General features: G+C 34.7%; 1 protein-coding gene across 4 annotated transcripts in view; it reads right to left on the bottom strand.

Annotated features, from left to right (window-relative positions):
• LOC128158797 (voltage-dependent calcium channel subunit alpha-2/delta-3-like) overlaps nt 1-21,905 on the bottom strand; it is a 105,804-nt gene extending 83,899 nt beyond the window's left edge. Inside the window, exons 1-4 of one of the 4 annotated variants that reach the window (XM_052821750.1) lie at nt 16,781-16,883; nt 16,190-16,270; nt 15,917-15,995; nt 7,988-9,849 (exon numbers count right to left, since the gene is read on the bottom strand). In XM_052821750.1, coding sequence (XP_052677710.1) covers nt 7,988-8,178 — 191 coding nt within the window. In that variant the 5' untranslated portion in view covers nt 8,179-9,849; nt 15,917-15,995; nt 16,190-16,270; nt 16,781-16,883. Of the gene's footprint in view, nt 1-7,987; nt 9,850-15,916; nt 16,003-16,189; nt 16,271-16,780; nt 16,884-20,050; nt 20,139-21,776 lie in introns of those variants that run through there. The other 3 variants (XM_052821749.1, XM_052821752.1, XM_052821751.1) reach the window with 3 other exon arrangements.
• Nucleotides 21,906-22,110: the final 205 nt, after the last annotated feature.

Raw genomic sequence — 22,110 nt, 5'->3', positions numbered from 1 at the left:
GCTGGATGGCTGTTGTGGTCTGCCATTTCTAGACTATATCAATCTCCTTAGAATGAAGAGTTCTAATTAAAATTTAGTGAAAATTATTTGGATTTTCAATTATTTTCTTTATAACAAAATAAAGTTCAACTTCGATATCTGGAACACTGATCGATATCTTGAATACAATAAATATGTTGAAGTTATTTGTAAGTCATGACTAAACCACTTTATATTTTTAAAATTTTTTACCCTTGATACCTTGAATACTGTAAATTCCTTATTTTACGTGAGTCTTAATTAAGTGATTCAACAGTTTTCAATCAAATCGCGAGAACATAAAATCGTGAATGCTGAAATTTTTATCGTAGTTTCATGTAGTTTACATATGTCCAAAAATAAAAGCAAGATTTTAAAATTTGCGAGATGGGCTTCTCGCGATTTTACGCGGATATTAATTCCTGGCGATTTAATATGAATTTACAGTACCCAAATATCTCAAAATTTTTAAACAGTCCCATTTACTTCAAAATAACAAAGTTTGACTGTAATAATTAATGGCCTTAAAGAAATCATGATCTGATGGTTACGTTAGCCACACTGAGTTGATGTCAACAGATAATTGTATCTTCAAAGAAAACTTTTGAAATTGCATTGCAATTAAGTCAGCTTAAGAGCTTATAACCTTGTGTTCCACGTGAAAATCAGTAAGATATATCCAAAATCTAAAACACCATATATTTAGACTGAAACAAACTGAACTATTTATTTTACAACGATTGTTAATATCTCTCGTTGGCACGGATGTTAGTGCGAGGGGGTCATTGGTGTGGCAAGAAGCCGGAGTACCCAAAGAGAACCCGTGTCCAAGCGACCGCCATACCCTATCACATACAACCACTGTCGATCATGGGGATTGAACTAGGGTCGCAGCGGTGAAAAGTGAGTGCATTGTCCACTTAATGCTACTTGGACACTGAAACTGAAGGAGAACCTTCTCCATGTTTGACCATGACCTTATTCTTGTACATGGATCTTAAAAACAAGTGGATTTGTAATTAAACTTTGGGAAATAATATCCACATTAAACTGCAAGAAAAAATTCCTCTGCAGAATTTAAAACCTCTTAAAAGGTCTTATTTTTCAGACGAGTGACAGTTGTGTACTACAAAAGTTGGGTACTTGCGATTTTATTGTCTCACAAATTGATTCAAAACAGCGGAATTTTGGAATCAAGTAGAAATCTACAGAAGGTGAACTACAACATCTTCTGCTATGATTGCTCCCTTTATCAGATTCTTTTTACTACTTATTAGGGATCTCCTATCATATGTATATTTTCTACCTGCTAACAGCCTGGATAAATGCTTAACATTTCAGTTTATGATATGACTTTCACAACTGACACAACAATTTTTTATAATTGTCCACGATACCTTAAATGCCATGGAAACGCTGGAGAGAGTGATAACACGTATATTAAAAAAGTCCATGATATTTCTGGATCTCATTTTTTTTTCAAGATGACTGCAATCTCAAGCAGGATTCAGGCATTGCACTGAACAATGAATTCTTTTTTTTTTTTTGATTGAAAATAATTATAGAGGTAGGAACAAGGATATCTAGCTACCTTATTAATGGTTTTAGCCAGGTTGAATTTCAATACACAGTCTTGGGAAAGAACTCAAGCTGGTTCATGAGGGATAAATGGTCATGACCAATTGTACAATTATATAATAATCTCCTTGAGAGGAAGAGCTCTGTAATCTAAAAAAATATTTTAAAAAATAAAAAAAAAAAATTTTGATAAAACCATTCTTATTTAATTGTTTCCAATTTATTTTTTAATTCTTCCATGCAATTATCTGATTTGATAGGTTTTTTTGTATTATTTTAAACACACAAAGATAATTTACCTAGAATTCATATTCATAACTTCTACAACTATAGTCAAACTTGACATGAAAAGTTTGAGATATCCGAGTATTTGAGATATTGAGGGTAATATAATTGTAAAACAAGATATCTGTGAGCCAATATTCACTAGTAATACCCTCGCTCTAATGTGAATATGCAAAATAAGCAAAGTCGTCATTTAACAGGAGGTTGACGTGCGATTGGTACAAAAATATATCCCACGATACAGCATGACTTGACAAATAGTTGGTTTTTTTTTTAATTTCAAGCATCTGCAATGAATAGTTGCTGAGAAATCTTTCACAAAAATGTGTTTGAAATTTTTGGCTAAAGATAAACAGTCGTCATTTAACAGGAAGTTGACGTCCGATTGGTAAAAATATATATCCCACGATATGGCATGCTGAAACAAATAGTGTGTTAAAATTTCAAGCATCTGCCATTAATAGTTGCTAAGAAAAATGCAACAGAAATTATTGTTTTCATATGGACAGATAGACAGAAGGACGGATGGACATGGGCAGGAACAGACAGACACACAAGGGTAAAACAGTATACCCCTTACTCCTTCCGAGCGGGGTGTAATAAGTGGTTTGGTCACTTACAAATCACTTCGACATATCCATTATATTCGAGATACCAGTGTTTGAGATACCAAAGTTCAACTGCATGTAGTTTAAAAATCAGAGAAATGATTTGTTAAATTAAAATACACTGACAGAGGTTAATTCTCAGTTCAATTCATTAAGCTTATGATAATTAGGTCTGACTACAATGGACCTAATAACAGTGAAAGGAGTACTAACAAGCCCATTCCATTTCATTTACCCCAATACTTGTAACATATTATAGGGTTTAAGCTACTATATCAGTCATTTAGATGACTGACTTAAAGCTGAACACCGCTCGTAAATAGGCGCCGTCACACAGATACCTGGTATATAAACCCTTCGATTTCGTTACACCCGATTGCACACCTGAACCTCGTGGCCGACATGTAGTATTCCTTTCGTGGTCTTTAGATTTTATGCATTTTTTTCTTATCTTATGTTCATTTTCTGTTCGTAAATAATGCATTGACCAATTTATTTGATGTTAGTATTCTCCTGGCTTCAAAAAGTGCGTAAAATTTGATAATTTCATCGCGACCGGGTAACACGGCGAGGCAAAATGTACGTCCACACAGGTGAGACCTCTACAGCGAAGTACTTTGAACTGTTTAGAGGTCTGTCCCTTATATAAGGGTTGTAGGGACAGCAGTGATTAAAGAGAAATATGGCGGACAGTGCCTATTTACGAGCGGTGTTCAGCTTTAAATTATCTGCACATCTCTGCATGCAGATTATCAATTTTTTACATGATCTTATTAAAAATTTCCACAATAGAATGGCAATTATTTGTTACTTTTTGCAGTTTCAAACTTAATTCAGAATCACTTTCCCCGATTCAACACATTTTTTCTCAATGTGTATTTATTTATCAAACACCCATTAGATTAGTCCTGAAGATTGGAAACTGATCAAATTACGCACTAATCTTGTTAAATCCTAATTCAATATCAAGTTAAAAAACAGACTTTTTTAACTCTGGAGTATATTTCAGATGCATACCACGGAATGTTAAATTGAAACCATGCATTGTACAGAGTTGTAACTTGATTCTGGCATGCTTGAATAATAGATGATAATGGCCCTCAAAGGCAAAGCTTTACGCATTGCAGACTTGCTTGTAAAAATGTATTTCCCAAGTTTAACGGTCCTAATTTTTTTCCTTCAAGACCAATGTTCCTTTAATATTCAACTATAAAGCTATACAGTAGCCCTATAATATAGATAATTTAGAAGCTAGTTTTTGCTAGTCGCTTCAAATCAATTGACTGCTTATAATGCTTTCAAAAACAATTTATCTGTTATATACTATAAATCCTTCAACTATTGATTGCAAGTGAAACATAATCACTATAAATTGCAAACTCCACTTCATGGGGTAATGCCTGCGATAATGAAATTCCTTCAATGTCTGAAAGCAGGTGCTGCAAATCAGTTATGAAATAAATCATTAATGTTTAATGGGCTGATATTGTGTTTCAGAGCTCAAGTGTCTTTCAAATCTTGGTTTTACAATATCAAAGCACAATTAGTACCGGTACTAGGTTAGTTTTTTTTCAAAAAGCTTAGTCATATATGTATAAAAGTCACCTAGTGGGTGACTAAGGTAAAAAATGAATTTAATAAGTTGATATTGAAATATTCTACGTTCTCCTGAAAAACTATACTCTGTCCCAAGATATCCTGGATTTACATTTGGCTTAATTGCTTAATATTCATAAATACCTCATAGCTCAAACGATGTTCATTCAAAAGTATGAAAATTTTTCAGTATTTCTCAGTCAAAACACCCCTGTTAGCTTATCAGGTTTCAATACACTGCTAAAAAATTTGATGTCTACGGAGATTTTGCATGCAGCAAGCCCGGGTGATAACGTTGAAAAATTGCGCAAAGTATTCCGAGTGTATTCCGAATGAAAAAAAGATGTAAACTTTTCCCATTATAAATCTCTGTAAGGAATCTGTTTTCGTTCCTGTGAATTTTTCTGAGTGAAAGATGATACTGTGTCAATAATATTATCTTGGAAATTATCCCTCTCAACTATTTCAATTGCACTTCTTTCACAGGTATGTGCATTTTTATTAAAAATCGTCCAAATGTGCTGCATAAATATCTTAGGACAGACAATAGACATTTACCGTATACGACACTTCAGTAAAACATGCTTATAGTGATCATGCTTAAAATGAATTGATGCTTATTATTAATAATAGTGAAGTGCTTTTCATTCCCAGTAGGCAGTAAACGTATTGTAAAATAACAAATATAACAAATTATGTTTATAATGAAGCAAAATTGCCCATCCTTGGCATTTTGTTATAGGCGTGTTTTACTAAATACAAAATGCAACGACGGTTGCCTTCTCATTTTTGTCGACTGTTGGTCAGGTCGAGATTGCCCGTCCTTGGCATTTTGTTATAGGCGTGTTTTACTAAATACAAAATGAAACGTGGATTGGCTTCTCATTTTTGTCGACTGTTGGTCAGGTCGAGATTGCCCGTCCTTGGCATTTTGTTATAGGTGTGTTTTACTAAATACAAAATGAAACGTAGATTGGCTTCTCATTTTTGTCGACTGTTGGTCAGGCTGTTTTTGTCGACTGTTGGTCAGGCTATTTTTGTCGACTGTTGGTCGACTCACTACCACTGCATAGACCGTCTCGCTTCATTACAATAGTCTACACAGCAAACTTTGGCCGTCTCGTAACTTTGCATTGAATGCTCTCTGAACTCTATGAGCACTTATCTTTATTAACCAGTGGAGATCCTCGTGCAACAATCCAGCAGATGATCATTAAGGGAGCTACAAGTGGAAACTTGACCGTGGCTGAAGACACATGTCCATAGCCTGTACCTAGACTGAGGATGCACAGTTTGACCCTCAAACTGACAAGGCCCTACCATCATCAACTTTTCTCAAGTCAATACTCGACCTCAAGTCTGAGTATTCGACATCTTAGATTTATGCACTTTTAAGAATATTTAAGTGATTTAAAATGTTTTTGACAGTGCGGAGTCTGCAGAGCTGTCATACTAACTCTTCCGAATTTTTTCATCAAAATTTCTAACTTCAACCCAGAAAAAAAATAAAATCCAATCTACACAAGCTGCAGTACTAATTTATAGTTTTGTCCAATTCAAACATAGATTGTCAGACCTCAGGGTAACTATAATCTCCATGCTTGCTTTGAAGGTTTTATTTGATGTGCATCATAATCATCATAATATATGCCATTACAATATTTAATTTTTATTTGTTTAATGTGAATCAAAATATATGATACATAAATGCCATGTAGAAAGGTTTAACATCATCAGATCATGCTGTTAAAAAATAGATAAGAATGGGCTATTTTTTAATCTCACACTTTGAAGACAAAAAAATTAATCAAATTTAATATCTATAATCTTTCTATAATAGTCAATGGCAGACAGCATTTACTTTTATTTCATCGGCATTTTAGTAAAAATCCCTGGTATATATAGAGATACATATAAAAAAGCAAAACCAATTTTCTGATGGATTTTTTTTTCCGGGGCAGACTCCTGAAGCTATATGCATGTTCGTTGTTTTTTTGTTTATAGTCATATATATGCCTAGTTTACAAGATTTTGAGGTAGTAAAGTTCGCTAATGGTTTTTATTAATTAATAAAAAAAAATGTTAGTCCGAAGCAATCTAAAACAATTACAAAGCAGCTTCGACATATAATCAATTTTTCCCGTGTTTAATAATGCATGAGTTTCCCATTTGTTTAGGATATGAGCATCATCTAGTACATGGTACAAATAAATTTACAATCACCTGAAGCTGCAAGGGGAAAGTTTTATGGATGCAATTGAATGAAACTAAATAAAATTGTATCAATAAAGACCCTAACACTGAGGGAAAACTCAGATGATACACTATTACAATCAGGGAAAAGGAGCATCAGTCTACCTTATATATACCTAAAATTTCTAAAATATCTACCGGTATTCTCCCTTTTCTGTAGTCTCAGTTCTACTTTTCCTTTTTGGAATTTTTTTTGAACTGATCGCAGTTTATAAGTCATTTTAACCTAGCTTTCATAAAGACTTTAACTTCTTCAAGCAGTTAGTTTAACTTTTACACAACTAATATATAAATTCGTATTTCAATTCTAGTATATATAATCATTATATAATGAAGAAAAGTCTCTCTCAGGTACAAGAATAAAGCCCAGTAAAATTTTTTAATTACTCCACATTCGATCCTTTTAATGAAGACTATGAGAACATGCGCAGACATACTAGAGGGGGTGGGCGGTCCCCCTGCAAATTCAAATTTCTTTAAATTTACATTTAAAATTACCAAAAATAATCCTCCGACCCCATTGCCCTGAAAAACTCAAATAACTGTCATTTTACCCCCCCCCCCCCCTTGGAAAATTTTCCAAGTCTGCACCTATACAAAAACCAAACTTAATTATCTACCTGTAAGTCCCTTTTTAACCCAACCTTTCCCTTTAATCATTGATACTTCAAAATAACATAAATTCCACAGGGGGATCAATTTACCATGTTCAAATGAAAGATTAGAACATTTATGTTGCAAATTCCATGTATATTTTTCCCTCCAAATTAAGAAACAATTATCAATCTATGGGCAAAGAGCATGTAAAATGCCAAGATTGTTTGTGTGCAACATTCCAAATGTTGACAAATGTGCCGAGTTTGTTAACCTTATATTATAAATAATTATAATATCACACAAATAGGCTCAACATTGTCCAAAATGGAGATTTGCTACTTGATACATGTACTGGATTCCATTATTAAGCATTTATTTATAAGCTTCATATACCGTCCACAGGTTGAAATCTTACATGGTCATTATCATTTTTATTTATGGATCACATCATTTATAATTATATTGTTACCTATAAAACATTTATATCTACTATCCCTCCAGCAGTGGATACTGCTGCCCACGGGAAGGGGGGGGGGGGGGGGGGGGTAAATAGATATTAAATATAATTTTATAGTTTAATTTCTTGGCACCATACCTGCATGTGCTTTTTGGTAATTATTTTTTGGGTCCCTTTAGATTGCAGGACTTTTCTATGTTTCTAGTATTAAACTTGGAAATTTTAATCATAGAATATTAGTACGTTTAAAATAACAATTTATCACATTGTCCAAAATATTGAGTAGAAATAAATTCCATATGCCTGTATCATAGTCCTAAAACAAATTCGTTCATACATTTTTCGAAGGCTGAGTACATAATTCTACACTGAATGCAACCATTAATATTTTTACTCTTGTTATCTTCATTTCTTAAATCTTTAACATGTTGAATAAAAGAAATACGTTCATCTTTTCTAAGGGGTGAATCGGTACAGTGTAGTTAAAAGAAAAATGACTATCATGTTTTGAATTAAGCAATTGGTATTAATTTTTAAAGCATGAATACTACGATATATAATAATTCAAAAAGAGAAGTTTTCCCCAGAATTTTACCTTTCAAGAGGAAATGGCTCCATGGGTCCCATTGGTGGTAAGAACCCTCCTGTGGAGTACTGACCCCCAGGGGGTGGATACTGTTGCCCTTGGGGGTAATGAACCTGCCCTTGTGCCACATTGAAATATAAGGTCACAATAATTCCCATAAAACACATTGTAAAATTTGATTTCACATAAATTCCTTTCATCTTATATGGAGACTAATCAAAAATTGAAAACACATGTATACTGTCGAATGTGCACATGAAATAACTGATCAAATATTGCTCGCTGCTGAAGTCACCAGGCAAGTGTCATTCTATTTGGAAGCGTCCAATCATGTGTGAGACAGGGCATCTTCTCTTTGTTTCTGTTTATAAGAAAACAGGTCATCTCCACAAGACTCTCATTTCAGTATATTAGCCTAAGTTATTTTGAAATATGAAATGTCAGATTAATATTTCATACGACCATTAGAGCACCTGACAAAACCACGGACTCCTACTGCGCACACTTGTATTATAGACTTAATGAACTTCCAATATGCCAGGGAAATTTAATAAATCTTCCATCACAGCTAAAATTCAATCATCGCTATCAAGTCCGCTTTCGACTTTAAAAAAAAAGATTGTTACGTACACACAAATAGAAACGTTAAATAATCCGGGACCCGCAGTAAAACAAGACCAAAGTAATTTCCAACAAATAGACTAAAAAAACACAAGGTGTCTAAAACCTTCTCATCAAAAATTCATAAAGAGCAATATCCCATCATTCATCAGCAGTCATTGAAAACGGCACTCTCCTGAGAGTTGATAGTGGCTACCAGAACTTGCTATACACAACTTCCTGACTTCTCACATAACGGGGAGGGTGAAATACATGTCAGTTGCATGTAGAGCTACAACTATACACGGCTACCTAAGGTCTATATTAATGAAAGTACTAGACCGCAGCTGTCTGTAACAGGCAGAATTATCATCAAATTGTCCGGCATCGAGTTCTGGCTGTCGGTATTGGATTTTAATCAATGGTCCATGCTACATAACAAAAAGGGCGGCTATAACTCAATTCCACTCACAAATGCCCTCTGGGTACCAGAACAATACAAGCAGATTGTGCATGATAATGAGAAAGCAGAAATGTCAATATGTACCAGTGTCACAATTCACAGTCAGGCCTCCATTATAATAAAATAAAAAAAAACAACAGCAGGAGAGATGTTCCAAAGCTCCCAGTTTCCAATATTTGTTTTGAAGAGAGTTTGATAAACATGTGCTTCAATAATCAGCCGGCTGCATTGTATTTCCAATATTAAGTGTCCAATGATTCCTTGAGCTTAATGTTGGCAGCAGTTTGCAGAAAAACACTTTATACAGTTTCCTTCATTGACTTCTAGCTAGATCAGCCATTCCCACTTCGATACATTAACACCGAGGTAAACTATTTTTCCAATATCCTCTCCTCCTTGTTTTAGGCAGAATGAAGGAATTATAATCTAAAGGGATGCCATTATTATCATCATTTTCAGTCCAAGATGTCCATTAAATACTCCAAGGTAAAAGCGAAAAAAAATGTCAAAACAATGAGTCACTAAAACTTGATACGTAGATTTTTTAATTAGCACTTACGACAGAAGACAAGTACCTGATCGACGAAGCATCTGTATTAACCCACGTCCAAAGGAAGTTATCAGTTGCAGTGTCCTCGCACAAACAAGTCTTCGCATTACTTAACCTGTAATAATAAATACTGTCACGCGTCACTAGACGAGCCCTCGACGTCGGTAATAGACTCGTTGTTAATGAGCCCACATTGCTTCCTCTTCGCTTACTGGGAAGCCCAGCTTGATTCTCCTTCCTTCTTTCTGCTTCTCCACGCTGAAAAAACCAATCCTTGATGATATCACAGGAATCTTGGAGAGCAAGAGAGAGAGAGAAACTTGCTTTCGGATCTTCTGGATTATTCAAGAAAACACATTAAATTCCCACCTCTCGCTCCGATATTTATGAGGTTTAGCCGAGCTGTAGCTATCCGATTGATATAGTACCGGGATTTTTTTTCTTTCAAAGATTTGCATTCCCTTTATGAATCAATGCTGAACATCTTTATCTTGTAAAGGTATCAATATGATTAATTTTTTTTTCAATTTTCACTTGATTTATTTTGTTTGGAGTCCTTGCTATATTGATTGGATGGGATTAGGCAAAATATGAGCTACTCTACAGGAAGTCTAATGGTTTATATCTAACCAAGCTTAATTCCTTTCCTTTTTAATATTTGGCATCTTATAATTCTTTATCATCATCCTCATTTTATGAATTCCATAATTGAAAAAGAATTAATAAAAAAAAAAGAATGGGAATAGAATCTCTCATAAAAGCTCAAATAGATAAAGTCGTTATGCAATCAATACAATCCGCTTATTAATCAAAGTTTCACAGTGATAAAAAATATTGTTTTTATCAAACAATAAATAGCTTGAAAAATTCCAAACTGAAGGATTCTAAATGACAATAGTATTGATAATCTATATCACTGCAACACTTATCATTCTGACAAGTGAATGATGTTATGCTATAGTGTAACAAGCGCATGTAATATTGATTCACAGAAATATGGACATGCTGTTGAAGATATCTATAATGTAGATCTTTTCGTCCCATCTTTGGCATGGAACTCTTTCTGCTAGTAACATTACATGCATGAGTTTAATCAAAATACATGTATATATTCAATAGATACAGGAAAAGAAATTAATGTTCAAACTTCAAAGCTTTGGGAAAAAGTCCTCACCCTAAAGATATATATGTATAAATATATATATGCCAATAATAGGTCTTTTATCTAAAAAGAGCTTTACAGATATGACGTTTTACATGTACATACCCAATCGGGGTATAGATAGAACTATCGATTTATGGATATTATCTTAGAATATACATATTTAATAATCTTTGTTTACTTGATATTTTAATCTGACGGGCCAGACATTTACAGCAAAAGGTTACTAGGTCTTACAAATCAGATATTAAGTATTAATTTAAAACAAACGCAGTGAACATCAAAGCATATTTGAAGAATATCACTTTCCTTTTCGAATCCATTTTGCCATTTTATCATGGCATGAAATGAGAATGTCAATGCCCATTACCTAGCTGCCCCTATTGTGAGAATGCATGCATGCTTCATCAATAGAATGGAAATCACACTTCATGGTTTACAATATCGAACAATGCAATGATATATTATTCAAAACGAGAATGCAAATAGCTTTTACTTAGCAGCCAAAAACAGAATTGGTAATTATCCCCGTCGTAAATATTTCTGGCAATCAATACCCCTGTCAATGACGAGAACCAGACTTGAGGTAATACTTTATGGAGCATTCCCATTGCATAATTAAAGTATGTAACATAAGTCTACTCAAGTGTGCTTTATATTCAAAACAAATGTTTACTTCCCTAGAGATATAAGTGAATGGCAAAAAGTGCCTAGCTCTTGAATTTAAGGACTTAAAAATTGAACAGTTTTTTTTTCATTTATTGATACTGGTCTTTGGAAAGCTCACAATTCTTGTGAGCTTGTAAGCTTATACACCTTAACAAGAGGCCCAGGGGCCACATCGCTCACCTGAGCAACAATTGCCTTAATTCTGATCAAATTAGCATTACAGTATCAAAATATCTTGACAACTAAGTACAGTAGATCTTGCTAAAAAAAATAGAAAATCTGCCAATTTTTATCCACCTCTTTTTTGGGGTAAATACCAAGCCCCTTTTGTTGTTGTACCTGTAAGAAGATTTTTCTCTATTCCAATTTACCCCCCCCCCCTCCCTCCATTTCGTGGCCCCCCTTTTCTCTAGGGAATCATGGTTTCATCAAACTTAAATCTGCATAACCTGTGCTTTCACACTAAGTACTGAGTTTTGGACCGAAAACTTTCCCAGGATATTTTTAAAGATTTTTCTCTATATATTCCTATGTACAAATTCAAACCGCCATCACGGCCCAGCCCTATCACTAGGGACTGTGATTTTGCAAACTTGAATTTACACTATCGGAGGATGCCTCTACACAAGTTTAGCCTTTTCTGGCCAAAAAGTCTTTAAAAAGAAGATATTAAAGATTTTCTCTATATATTCCTATGTAAAAATTCATCCCCCATTGTGGCCTCACCATACCCCATGACTATTATTTAAACAAACTTGAATCTTTACGATCTTGGGATGCTTCCACTTAAATTTGGGCTTTCCTGGCCTCATAGTTTTGAGAAGAAGATTTTTAAAGATGTTCTCTATATATAAAAATTTATCGCCCATTGTGGCCCCGCCCTACCCCCAGGGACCATGATTTGAACAAACTTGAATCTACATTATCTGAGGATGGTTACAATTTGAGCTTTCTTGGCCATAAAGTTTTGAAAAGAAATTTTTTTTAAAGATTTTCTCTATATATTCCTGTATAAAAATGTATCCCCTAATTGTGGCCCCACCCTACCCCTGGGGACCATGATTTGAACAAACTTGAATCTACACTATCTGAGGATGCTTCCACTCAAATTTAAGCTTTTCTGGCCTTATAGTTTTTGAGAAGAAGATTTTTAAAAAAAATTTCGATATATTCCTATGTTAAACATGACCCCCCTCTTGTGGCCCCAACCTACCCTCGGGGACCATAATTTGAACAAACTTGAATCTACACTACCTGAGGATGCTTCCATTTTAATTTGAGCTTTTCTGGCCTGATAATTTTTTAGAAGAAGATTTTTAAAGATTTTCTCTATATATTCCTATGTAAAACTTGATCCCCTAATTGTGGCCCCACCCTACCCCTGGGGACCATAATTTGAACAAACTTGAATCTACACTACCTGAGGAAGCTTTCACTCAAATTTAAGCTTTTCTGACCTTATAGTTCTTGAGAAGAAGATTTTTAATTTTTTTTTTGATATATTCCTATGTAAAACATGACCCCCCTCTTTTGGCCCCACCCTACCCCCGGGGACCATAATTTGAACAAACTTGAATCTACACTACCTGAGGATGCTTCCATTTTAATTTGAGCTTTTCTGGCCTGATAGTTTTTTAGAAGAAGATTTTTAAAGATTTTGTCTATATATTTCTATGTAAAACTTGATCCCCTAATTGTGGCCCCACCCTAGCCCCGGAGACCATGATTTGAACAAACTTGAATCTACACTACCTGAGGAAGCTTCCACTTTTATTTGAGCTTTTCTGGCCTAATAATTTTTTAGAAGAAGATTTTTAAAGATTTTCTCTATTTATTCTTATGTAAAACTTGATCCCCCCATTGTGGCCCCACCCTACCCCTGGGGACCATGATTTTAACAAACTTGATTCTACACTACCTGAGGATGCTTCCATTTTAATTTGAGCTTTTCTGGCCTGATAGTTTTTTAGAAGAAGATTTTTAAAGATTTTGTCTATATATTTCTATGTAAAACTTGATCCCCTAATTGTGGCCCCACCCTAGCCCCGGAGACCATGATTTGAACAAACTTGAATCTACACTACCTGAGGAAGCTTCCACTTTTATTTGAGCTTTTCTGGCCTAATAATTTTTTAGAAGAAGATTTTTAAAGAATTTCTCTATATATTCCTATGTAAATCTTGATCCCCTAATTGTGGCCCCACCCTACCCCTGGGGACCATGATTTGAACAAACTTGAATCTACACTACCTGAGGAAGCTTCCACTTTGATTTGAGCTTCTCTGGCCTAATAATTTTTTAGAAGAAGAAGATTTTCTCTATATATTCCTATGTAAAACTTGATCCCCCCATTGTGGCCCCATCCTACCCCCGGAGACCATGATTTGAACAAACTTGAATCTACACTATCAGAGAAGGCTCCCATTTTAATTTGAGCTTTTCTGGCCTGATAGTTTTTTAGAAGAAGATTTTTAAGGATTTTGTCTATATATTTCTATGTAAAACTTGATCCCCCCATTGTGGCCCCTCCCTACCCCTGGGGACCATGATTTGAACAAACTTGAATCTACACTACCTGAGGATGCCTCCACACAAGTTTGAGCTTTTCAGGCCGAATAGTTTTTGAGAAGAAGATTTTTGAAAAATACCAACAAATTTTCAATAATTCTCAATTATCTCCCCTTTAAAGAGGGCGTGGCCCTTCATTTGAACAAACTTGTATCCCCTTCCCCTAGTGGTGCTTTGTGCCAAATTTGGTTGAAATCTGCCCAGTGGTTCTTGAGAAGAAGATGAAAATGTGAAAAGTTTACAACGCCGACGACAACGACAACGACGACAGACAACGGACAAATTGTGATCAGAAAAGCTCACTTGAGCCTTTGGCTCAGGTGAGCTAAAAACACAGGTTTAAACCCTGATATTTACAATTGCAAATATGTTTCCTTAAATAAACCTATATATAGAATAGCGAAAACGTTCAATTCTGTATTAACTTTTTCATGACTTCACAATGATCATAGCACGCGGTTATCCCTGGTCTTATTGTAAACATAAAATCTCAGTAATTTTAACAGTTCCGAACGATTTGTCTTTTTCAAATGTATATATAAGTAATATACAGAAATGTTAAAAAGTTCACCGGGATATGAAGTTGGTTGGTACGAGATCAAATCTACCAAGACGCCCTTTGGGCTTCACAGGATTTGATCACGTGACCAACCAACTTCATATCCCAGAGAACTTTTTAAATTGCTGTTTATTTCTTGATAATGATTTGATCATGCTTGATGTGGTAGTAATTAAGACAAATACATACAATGTAATTATCGGTATATGCATGTATTAAACAAGTACATAGCATTACCATGATTATGATGATTACCCAGCTATTTTCCTTTGACTTTTTCAGGACTGTTTCTCTAACATTTTTGTCTGTGTACTGATTAACGAAAGTGATAATTATAACCAACAAAACATTTCAATCATATTGTTTTTGTTGAAAGCTTGAAGATTGCCTACATCTACATCATGACTTCTTCTGCAATGAAGGAATCAAGAATTTATTTAAGAAATAATTTTTTGTGGATTATCAGAGATGAACAAATATGGTCGGGAGTGCTCAAATCCAATAAACAGGGTTGTCTCTAATATTGAAGTAGAAGGAAGGAATAAAAAAGTAGATAAGGGTCTGGAGGTCTAGCTTATAGCAGATTGTGTTTGAAATGCAATAATAGCCAGGTAATTACGTCATTATAGGCAGGGTAATTCCCTGCCCCCTGGTCTTAGAGACAACCCTGAATAAAGCTCGAAAAGATTTTTTATATAGGTTTCATCCCGCCTAATCATATTTGATCAACTCAAAATTTGCAAAGAATGATTCCTTATAATTTTAAGCAATTTTATGATTAAGTGTTAAAATAGTCATTGATGAAATGTATTAGACTATACATTACAAAATTTATGCTCAGTGTTATCACAATGTAAAAACATTTCATCTACTTTGTCTGCAGCCTTTACACTACTCTGTATCCCCAAGTTGGTATATGATATTTTAAGCATATTTATTTATTTAATATTTCAAAACTTCAAATTTCCCAAGGTTTACTCATTTTAATTTGCATTCTACATCAATTCTTTTGACATTCAAAATGAATGACAATTGCTTTTAATTTGAATCCTAACTCACTGGATCTCTTTAGTTAATTAGTGAGTGCATCAGTTTGAGCTGGTATCAGCTTTGTATTAATTCCTTAACTCTATTTTTTTATTGATTTATTTAAAAATACAGTTTTCCACCCATTTTGTCTGTTGATGCCTCCATCCAAGGATTTTTTTCTGAAGAAACTCAACATTCCTTCTTTCCTCAAGCACCAGTATCAAATAAATGTGAGAATGGATGGACTCTCTTTCTCTCCTCTCTTCTCTTTCTCTCTCTCCTCCCTCTCTCTCCTCTCTCTTCTCTCTCTCTCTCTCTCTGTTATAATTAACTCTGACCTTTAGGGTTGGGTCGAGCATGTCGTGCGGCTCAGGTAATGGCCGGTCACAGAGGAAGTTTGTGTGTATAATCAGGTTACTGAAATCAAACAGCCAATCAATCAAATTAGTATTGATCTTAGAGAGAGCATGCAAACAGATTGGGTCATACACTGAATTAGAGCAAAAAATCAATAAATATTCCTCCTAATGCTGTAAATATATACTCATCTCCTTCCCATAAAGGGGAAAACATTACACCGATGAAACAAATAATTGATGATCTCTGTTTACCGTGTGGTTATAGATATGAACAGTGCTTGGAAAATGTCAGGTATGGTTTTCATCATGATCGGGTAATGTCTTAGGTACGATCTGCGGATAATAATTCAAATATAAACTATAGTATAACTAGCTGGTTCGTTATTGATCAGCGCAGCTAACAGCGGAAAAAGAAAACAGTTATTAGAGACTTCCTAAAATATGTTATTAAAATTTGTGAAATGTATATAAAAGGTCTTGCCATATTCATAAAATAGTATTAACACCCAAAAAATAGCTGCTGTAAGAGCTACCTGCAATCATATAATTGGAGAACTCTGTAATCAAATGAATGGGTATCACACAAAAAATTTATATAAAATTTATTCAAGCTAGGGTATAAGATCTCTTTTAAGGTTTTTAAAACGATGCGTTTTTAGCCTATTTGCGTATAAATGAAAATCTCATTGCTCTCCTGCAGTGTTACCGCAAAATAAAATTAATTCCTCTTCACTGTCTTTAAGAATCAATATTAATATGAAACCTCAAATGTAATTACCTCTCTTTTTAGACTTCAGAGGAGTTTTTTTTTCAAGATAATCAAATGATTCTAAAAATAAAAACCTTGAAAAGTTGACTTTTATTAGACAGGAAAATTGTTCTTGACTGTTTCCTAGCTTGCAAGGAAAATGACTTGCAATTGGGGGAAATGTAGCTTCCAAATTTCCAATGCCTTCTGATGTTGTAATGTACAAACAAGAGGCCCATGGGCCACATCGCTCACCTGAACAGCAGTTCCTTGTAACATTACATTTCGTAGCATATGCTTTTTCTATTTTAAACATTGAACCCCTTTCTGGGGACCCAGTTATGGTCCAAGGTTTATGGTTGGCTTGAACAACATAAATAGTAACATAGGAATGAAAATATGTAGCACTGCGGTGGGACCGCACGTACACAACCTGAAAAACTGAACGTAGAAGAGTTCCACTTCAAGAGGAATAACTCTCAGACTGTACAGAACATCAAGAAAGATAACTCTTGGTTCCACTACATTAGAGTTTACACAATTTGAGGATCCTTGCATAGTAATCTCACAAACTGTAGCATTATAGTTCTCGAGAAAAACTTTTTAAAAACATTTTCAATATATCTTTCTATGTTAAACTTTGAACCCCTCTTGGGGCCACAGTATTAGTCCAGTGCTAAAGTTTTTTTTATTTGGAATCTACATTATTTAAGGATGCTTGCATAGTTATCTCACAAGCTGAAGCATTATAGTTCCCAAGAAAAAGATTTTTCAACATTTTCCCTCTTTATTTCTATGCTAAACTTTGAACACCTCTTGGGGCCCCAGTATTAGATTGAGGTCACGGCTTTTATAATTTTGAATCTACACTTTTTGAGGGTGCTTACGTAGTTATCTGACAAATTGATGCATTGTAGTTCTCAAAAAGAAGATTTTTAAACATTTTCCATATATACCGGTACTTCTACATTTAACTTTAAACCCATCTTGGGTCCCTAGTATTAGTCAAGGGGTCACTATTTTAAAACTGTCGAACCTTCATTATCCAAGGTTGTATGCATGATAGTAATCTCACAAATTGAAGCATTGTAGTTCTCGAGAAGAAGATTTTTTAACATGTTACCTTTATATTTCTATAATAAACTTTGACCCCATCTTGGGGCCCCAGTATTGGTCTGGGGTCACGATTTTACCAATTAGGAATCTACATAAGCGAAGGATGCATGCATAGAAATTCCACAAACTAAAACATTGTAGTTCTTGAGAAGAAAATTTTTAAACTTTTCCTTTATGTTTTTTAAAATGTTTAAATTTTGAACCCCTCTTGGTGCCCATCAATTGTCCAGGAGTTACAATTTTTTGAATCTACATTATTTAAGGATGTACATGTATGCATAGTAATATCCCAAACAGTTGCACTATAGTTCTTGAGAAGAAGATTTTAAAACATTTTCCTATATATGATAAAATCTAAACCCCTACTGGGGCCCCACTTTTTGTTCGGGGGTCACAATTTTTACAATCTTCACTATATATACAACCTTTTGTGTATGTATTGGCATTTTGGTGAAGTGGTTCTTGAGAAGAAAATTTTTAAACATTTTTCATATGTAGTTATATGTTAAACTTTGAACCCCGCCTGGGGCTGTAGTTTTCGTCTGAGGGTCACGATTTCTACAATTTAGAATCTTCATTATACATACAAGCTTTTGTGTAAATATTGGCATTTCTGGTGCAGTGGTTCTTGAGAAGAAGATTTTTTAAACTTTTCCATATGTGGTTCTATGTTAAACTTTGAACCCCGCCTGGGGCCCCAGTTTTGGTCCGAGGGTCACGATTTTTACAATTTAGAGTCTTCACTATATATACAAGCTTTTGTGTAAATATTGGCATTTCTGGTGCAGTGGTTCTTGAGAAGAAGATTTTTTAAACATTTTCCTATGTATTTCTATGTTAAACATTGAACCCCGCCTGGGGCCCCAGTTTTGGTCCGAGGGTCACGATTTTTACAATTTAGAATCTTAACTATATATACAAGCTTTTGTGTAAATATTGGCATTTCTGGTGCAGTGGTTCTTGAGAAGAAGATTTTTTAAACATTTTCCTATGTATTTCTATGTTAAACTTTGAACCCCGCCTGGGGCCCAAGTTTTGGTCCGAGGGTCACGATTTTTACAATTTAGAATCTTCACTATATATACAAGCTTTTGTGTAAATATTGGCATTTCTGGTGCAGTGGTTCTTGAGAAGAAGATTTTTAAAACATTTTCCTATGTATTTCTATGTTAAACTTTGAACCCCGCCTGGGGCCCCAGTTTTGGTCCGAGGGTCACGATTTTTACAATTTAGAATCTTCACTATATATACAAGTTTTTGTGTAAATATTGGCATTTCTGGTGCAGTGGTTCTTGAGAAGAAGATTTTTTAAACTTTTCCATATGTGGTTCTATGTTAAACTTTGAACCCCGCCTGGGGCCCCAGTTTTGGTCCGAGGGTCACGATTTTTACAATTTAGAATCTTCACTATATATACAAGCTTTTGTGTAAATATTGGCATTTCTGGTGCAGTGGTTCTTGAGAAGAAGATTTTTTAAACATTTTTCTATGTATTTCTATGTTAAAATTTGAACCCCGCCTGGGGCCCCAGTTTTAGTCCGAGGGTCACGATTTTTACAATTTAGAATCTTCACTATATATACAAGCTTTTGTGTAAATATTGGCATTTCTGGTGCAGTGGTTCTTTAGAAGAAGATTTTTAAAGACATGCACCCTATACTTACTGTTTCGCAATTATCTCCCTTTTGAAAAGGGCTGTGCCCTTCATTTTAACAATTTATAATCCCCTTACCATAAGGATGCTTTGTACCAAATTTGGTTAAATTTGGCCTGGTGGTTTTTGAGAAGAAGTTGAAAATGTGAAAAGTTTACAGACGGACGGACAGACAGACAGACGGACGGACAACGGGTGATCAGAAAAGCTCACTTGAACCTTCGGTTCAGGTGAGCTAAAAAACAAAAGAAATTACAAATTGTATTTCTGATCCATTAATATATTTTAAAAGAAAAAAAATATTTTCATTATTGAGACTGGGTGGTCAAAAATTTGCCATCATATTTGCTTCAAATTTTTAAGATATGATTTGTTTAGCTATATAAATTATCATTTGGTAAAGAAAAAAATCCTTAAACATGTATTTTATCTTTTGAATTTGAGTATTTTTTTATATTTTTTAAGCAGAGCTCTCCTTTAATGGAGATCAATACAGTCTAAATATGGCCATAATCACCGAGCCCTCTTATAATGCTGTAAAACTAAAAATAGATGACTTTGCATGTCCAACAAACTCATTTCCAAGTATACATACAGCAATTAAGCCATTGGTGAACTGATGTCTAATCAAATCTTTACAGAACTGCAGCCGAATCAGGAGATGGTGCAAATTCTTCCACCGTTTCCACTTCCATTTTTTCTTCCGTCTTGAGTAATTAGACCAAATTGACAAGCTGATGTCAAGTACAAGTTCCATGGCAGCACTAGAGTGCACATGCACTAGTGTGCACATCAACCTAAGGAGGAGACAAGGAATACACTCTCTGATAATTATACTGCAAATAAAATGCTGAAGACCGTTCATTACCATACATTGTTGGTCACAGGGATTAATTTTGGTGGACTGGGATGTACCATTTCTTTTTCAACATATTAGCAGGGACGTCATTTAAATTCCTTGATTTGCTTTTATGGATAATGAATATTTAGTAAGAATGTGATTATAAAGGTGTAAACACATAAAATGCATGGAAGCTAGTTGAACAGCAAGTGCATTCCATAACTGCCAAATTACTGAAAAAGTTTTTTTTTCATGACTCTCACAATATTCATTTTCACTGATTTGTGATATCAGTTGCTTTCATTGGCCTGGGTTTGATGTCCTATTGTTTTTAAAATTTATTTCAAAACAAATTACATTTCACCTATAGCTGATGCATAATTTGATTTTAAAAAAATTTCCGATTAGGTATAATTTTAAACAACATTTGCCAAAAAATATTTCCACATGACAAAAATGTTGATAAACAGAATTTTTTTACTTCTATCATATATACAAGTTACAATCTTATGCAATATGTTATGAGTAATTATCTAGCCTTTGATCAATCAACAATACATGCATTTAAATAGAGAGGTTTAGCAGACCAACGGGTATGAGTACTTGTACTCGTTGGTTACAAGTTAGAACTACGCGTACTTACTGACGAATAAAATAACCGAGTCATTGCATGTTTTGGAGGAAGAGATGTGTACGTGTATTAAAACTCCAATAACATTGAATTTTAATGAAAATTTATGATTGGTGATATCAGTATTGAACTTTTCACATTAAATATTCAGGCTTAAGAAAAATAAACATATAATTTATAAAAATAAATAGTCTTACGGGTACTTTGCAAGTTACACGTATTCAGGTACTGTCACATATGTGTAGAAATTCGTCATTACACAAACTGATGACGTAATTAATGCACATAATTTTCTTTCTACATGTACACGTTGGTTTGCTAAATTCTCTAATATTAATTAAACAAAATTACTTCATCCTTAAGTTTTTTTCATACCAATTCACATTTAGCTGTTTAAATTTATTCAAATCAACAAAACAACCTGGTGATTTTAAAAACCCCAATATTGAAATGCCATCAGAAAACTGTTATTTCTGCAGGGTATCCAGCATATCGGGGATCCTGCGAAACAGATTTTCTCTATTAGGGGGAACTCGGGGAAATACAGGAAAGGGGGAGGGGCTATCTATTGTACCAGAGATCCAGAATTTACCCCCCCCCCCCAGCCCCCTACCCCCGGTTGTACGACGCCTATACCCTCTGGGGGAAGGGAAGGGAACAAGTCATATATATTTGTTGCAACTTCACGAGGCCTATGTAGTTTTCTTGAGTTTGAATTTTTTAAGGGTAGCGGGAGTCCAGAACCCAACAACCCCTCTCCCCCCTGTGATCTGCACTTCGCGTGCACCGGGCATGCAATAGGATGTGCTATCCGTAATTCCTGTTTAGAGGTGTAGGAAAATCCCTTACCATGCTGGCTCTGTTATAGTCTGTACACATGTTTAGCTCAGCTATCATCTAAGCAAGACAGCTCTACTAAATTTTGGGTGAAATTATAAATAACCACACCTGCAGTGGCATTATCTGCGACTTTCCATGTCCGTAGGAACGCGGGAAATATACGGATGTTGCACTCGGAACTCCCAATCGAAACATCACTCGGCCCTTTCCGTCAAGTCGAGAATAAACGTTTCTTCTCGACTTGACGGAAAAGGCCGAGCGATGCTCCGATTGTCGGATCTGTTGCACAAAATATATTCGATCATTTCCGCTGTCACGAATACAATCTTATCATTGGCGGATC

This window comes from Crassostrea angulata, chromosome 8 (genome assembly GCF_025612915.1).
Source record: "Crassostrea angulata isolate pt1a10 chromosome 8, ASM2561291v2, whole genome shotgun sequence".
NCBI lineage: Eukaryota > Metazoa > Mollusca > Bivalvia > Ostreida > Ostreidae > Magallana > Magallana angulata.
Note: the sequence above shows the minus strand (reverse complement) of the source record. Positions and strands in the feature narration are given on the sequence as shown.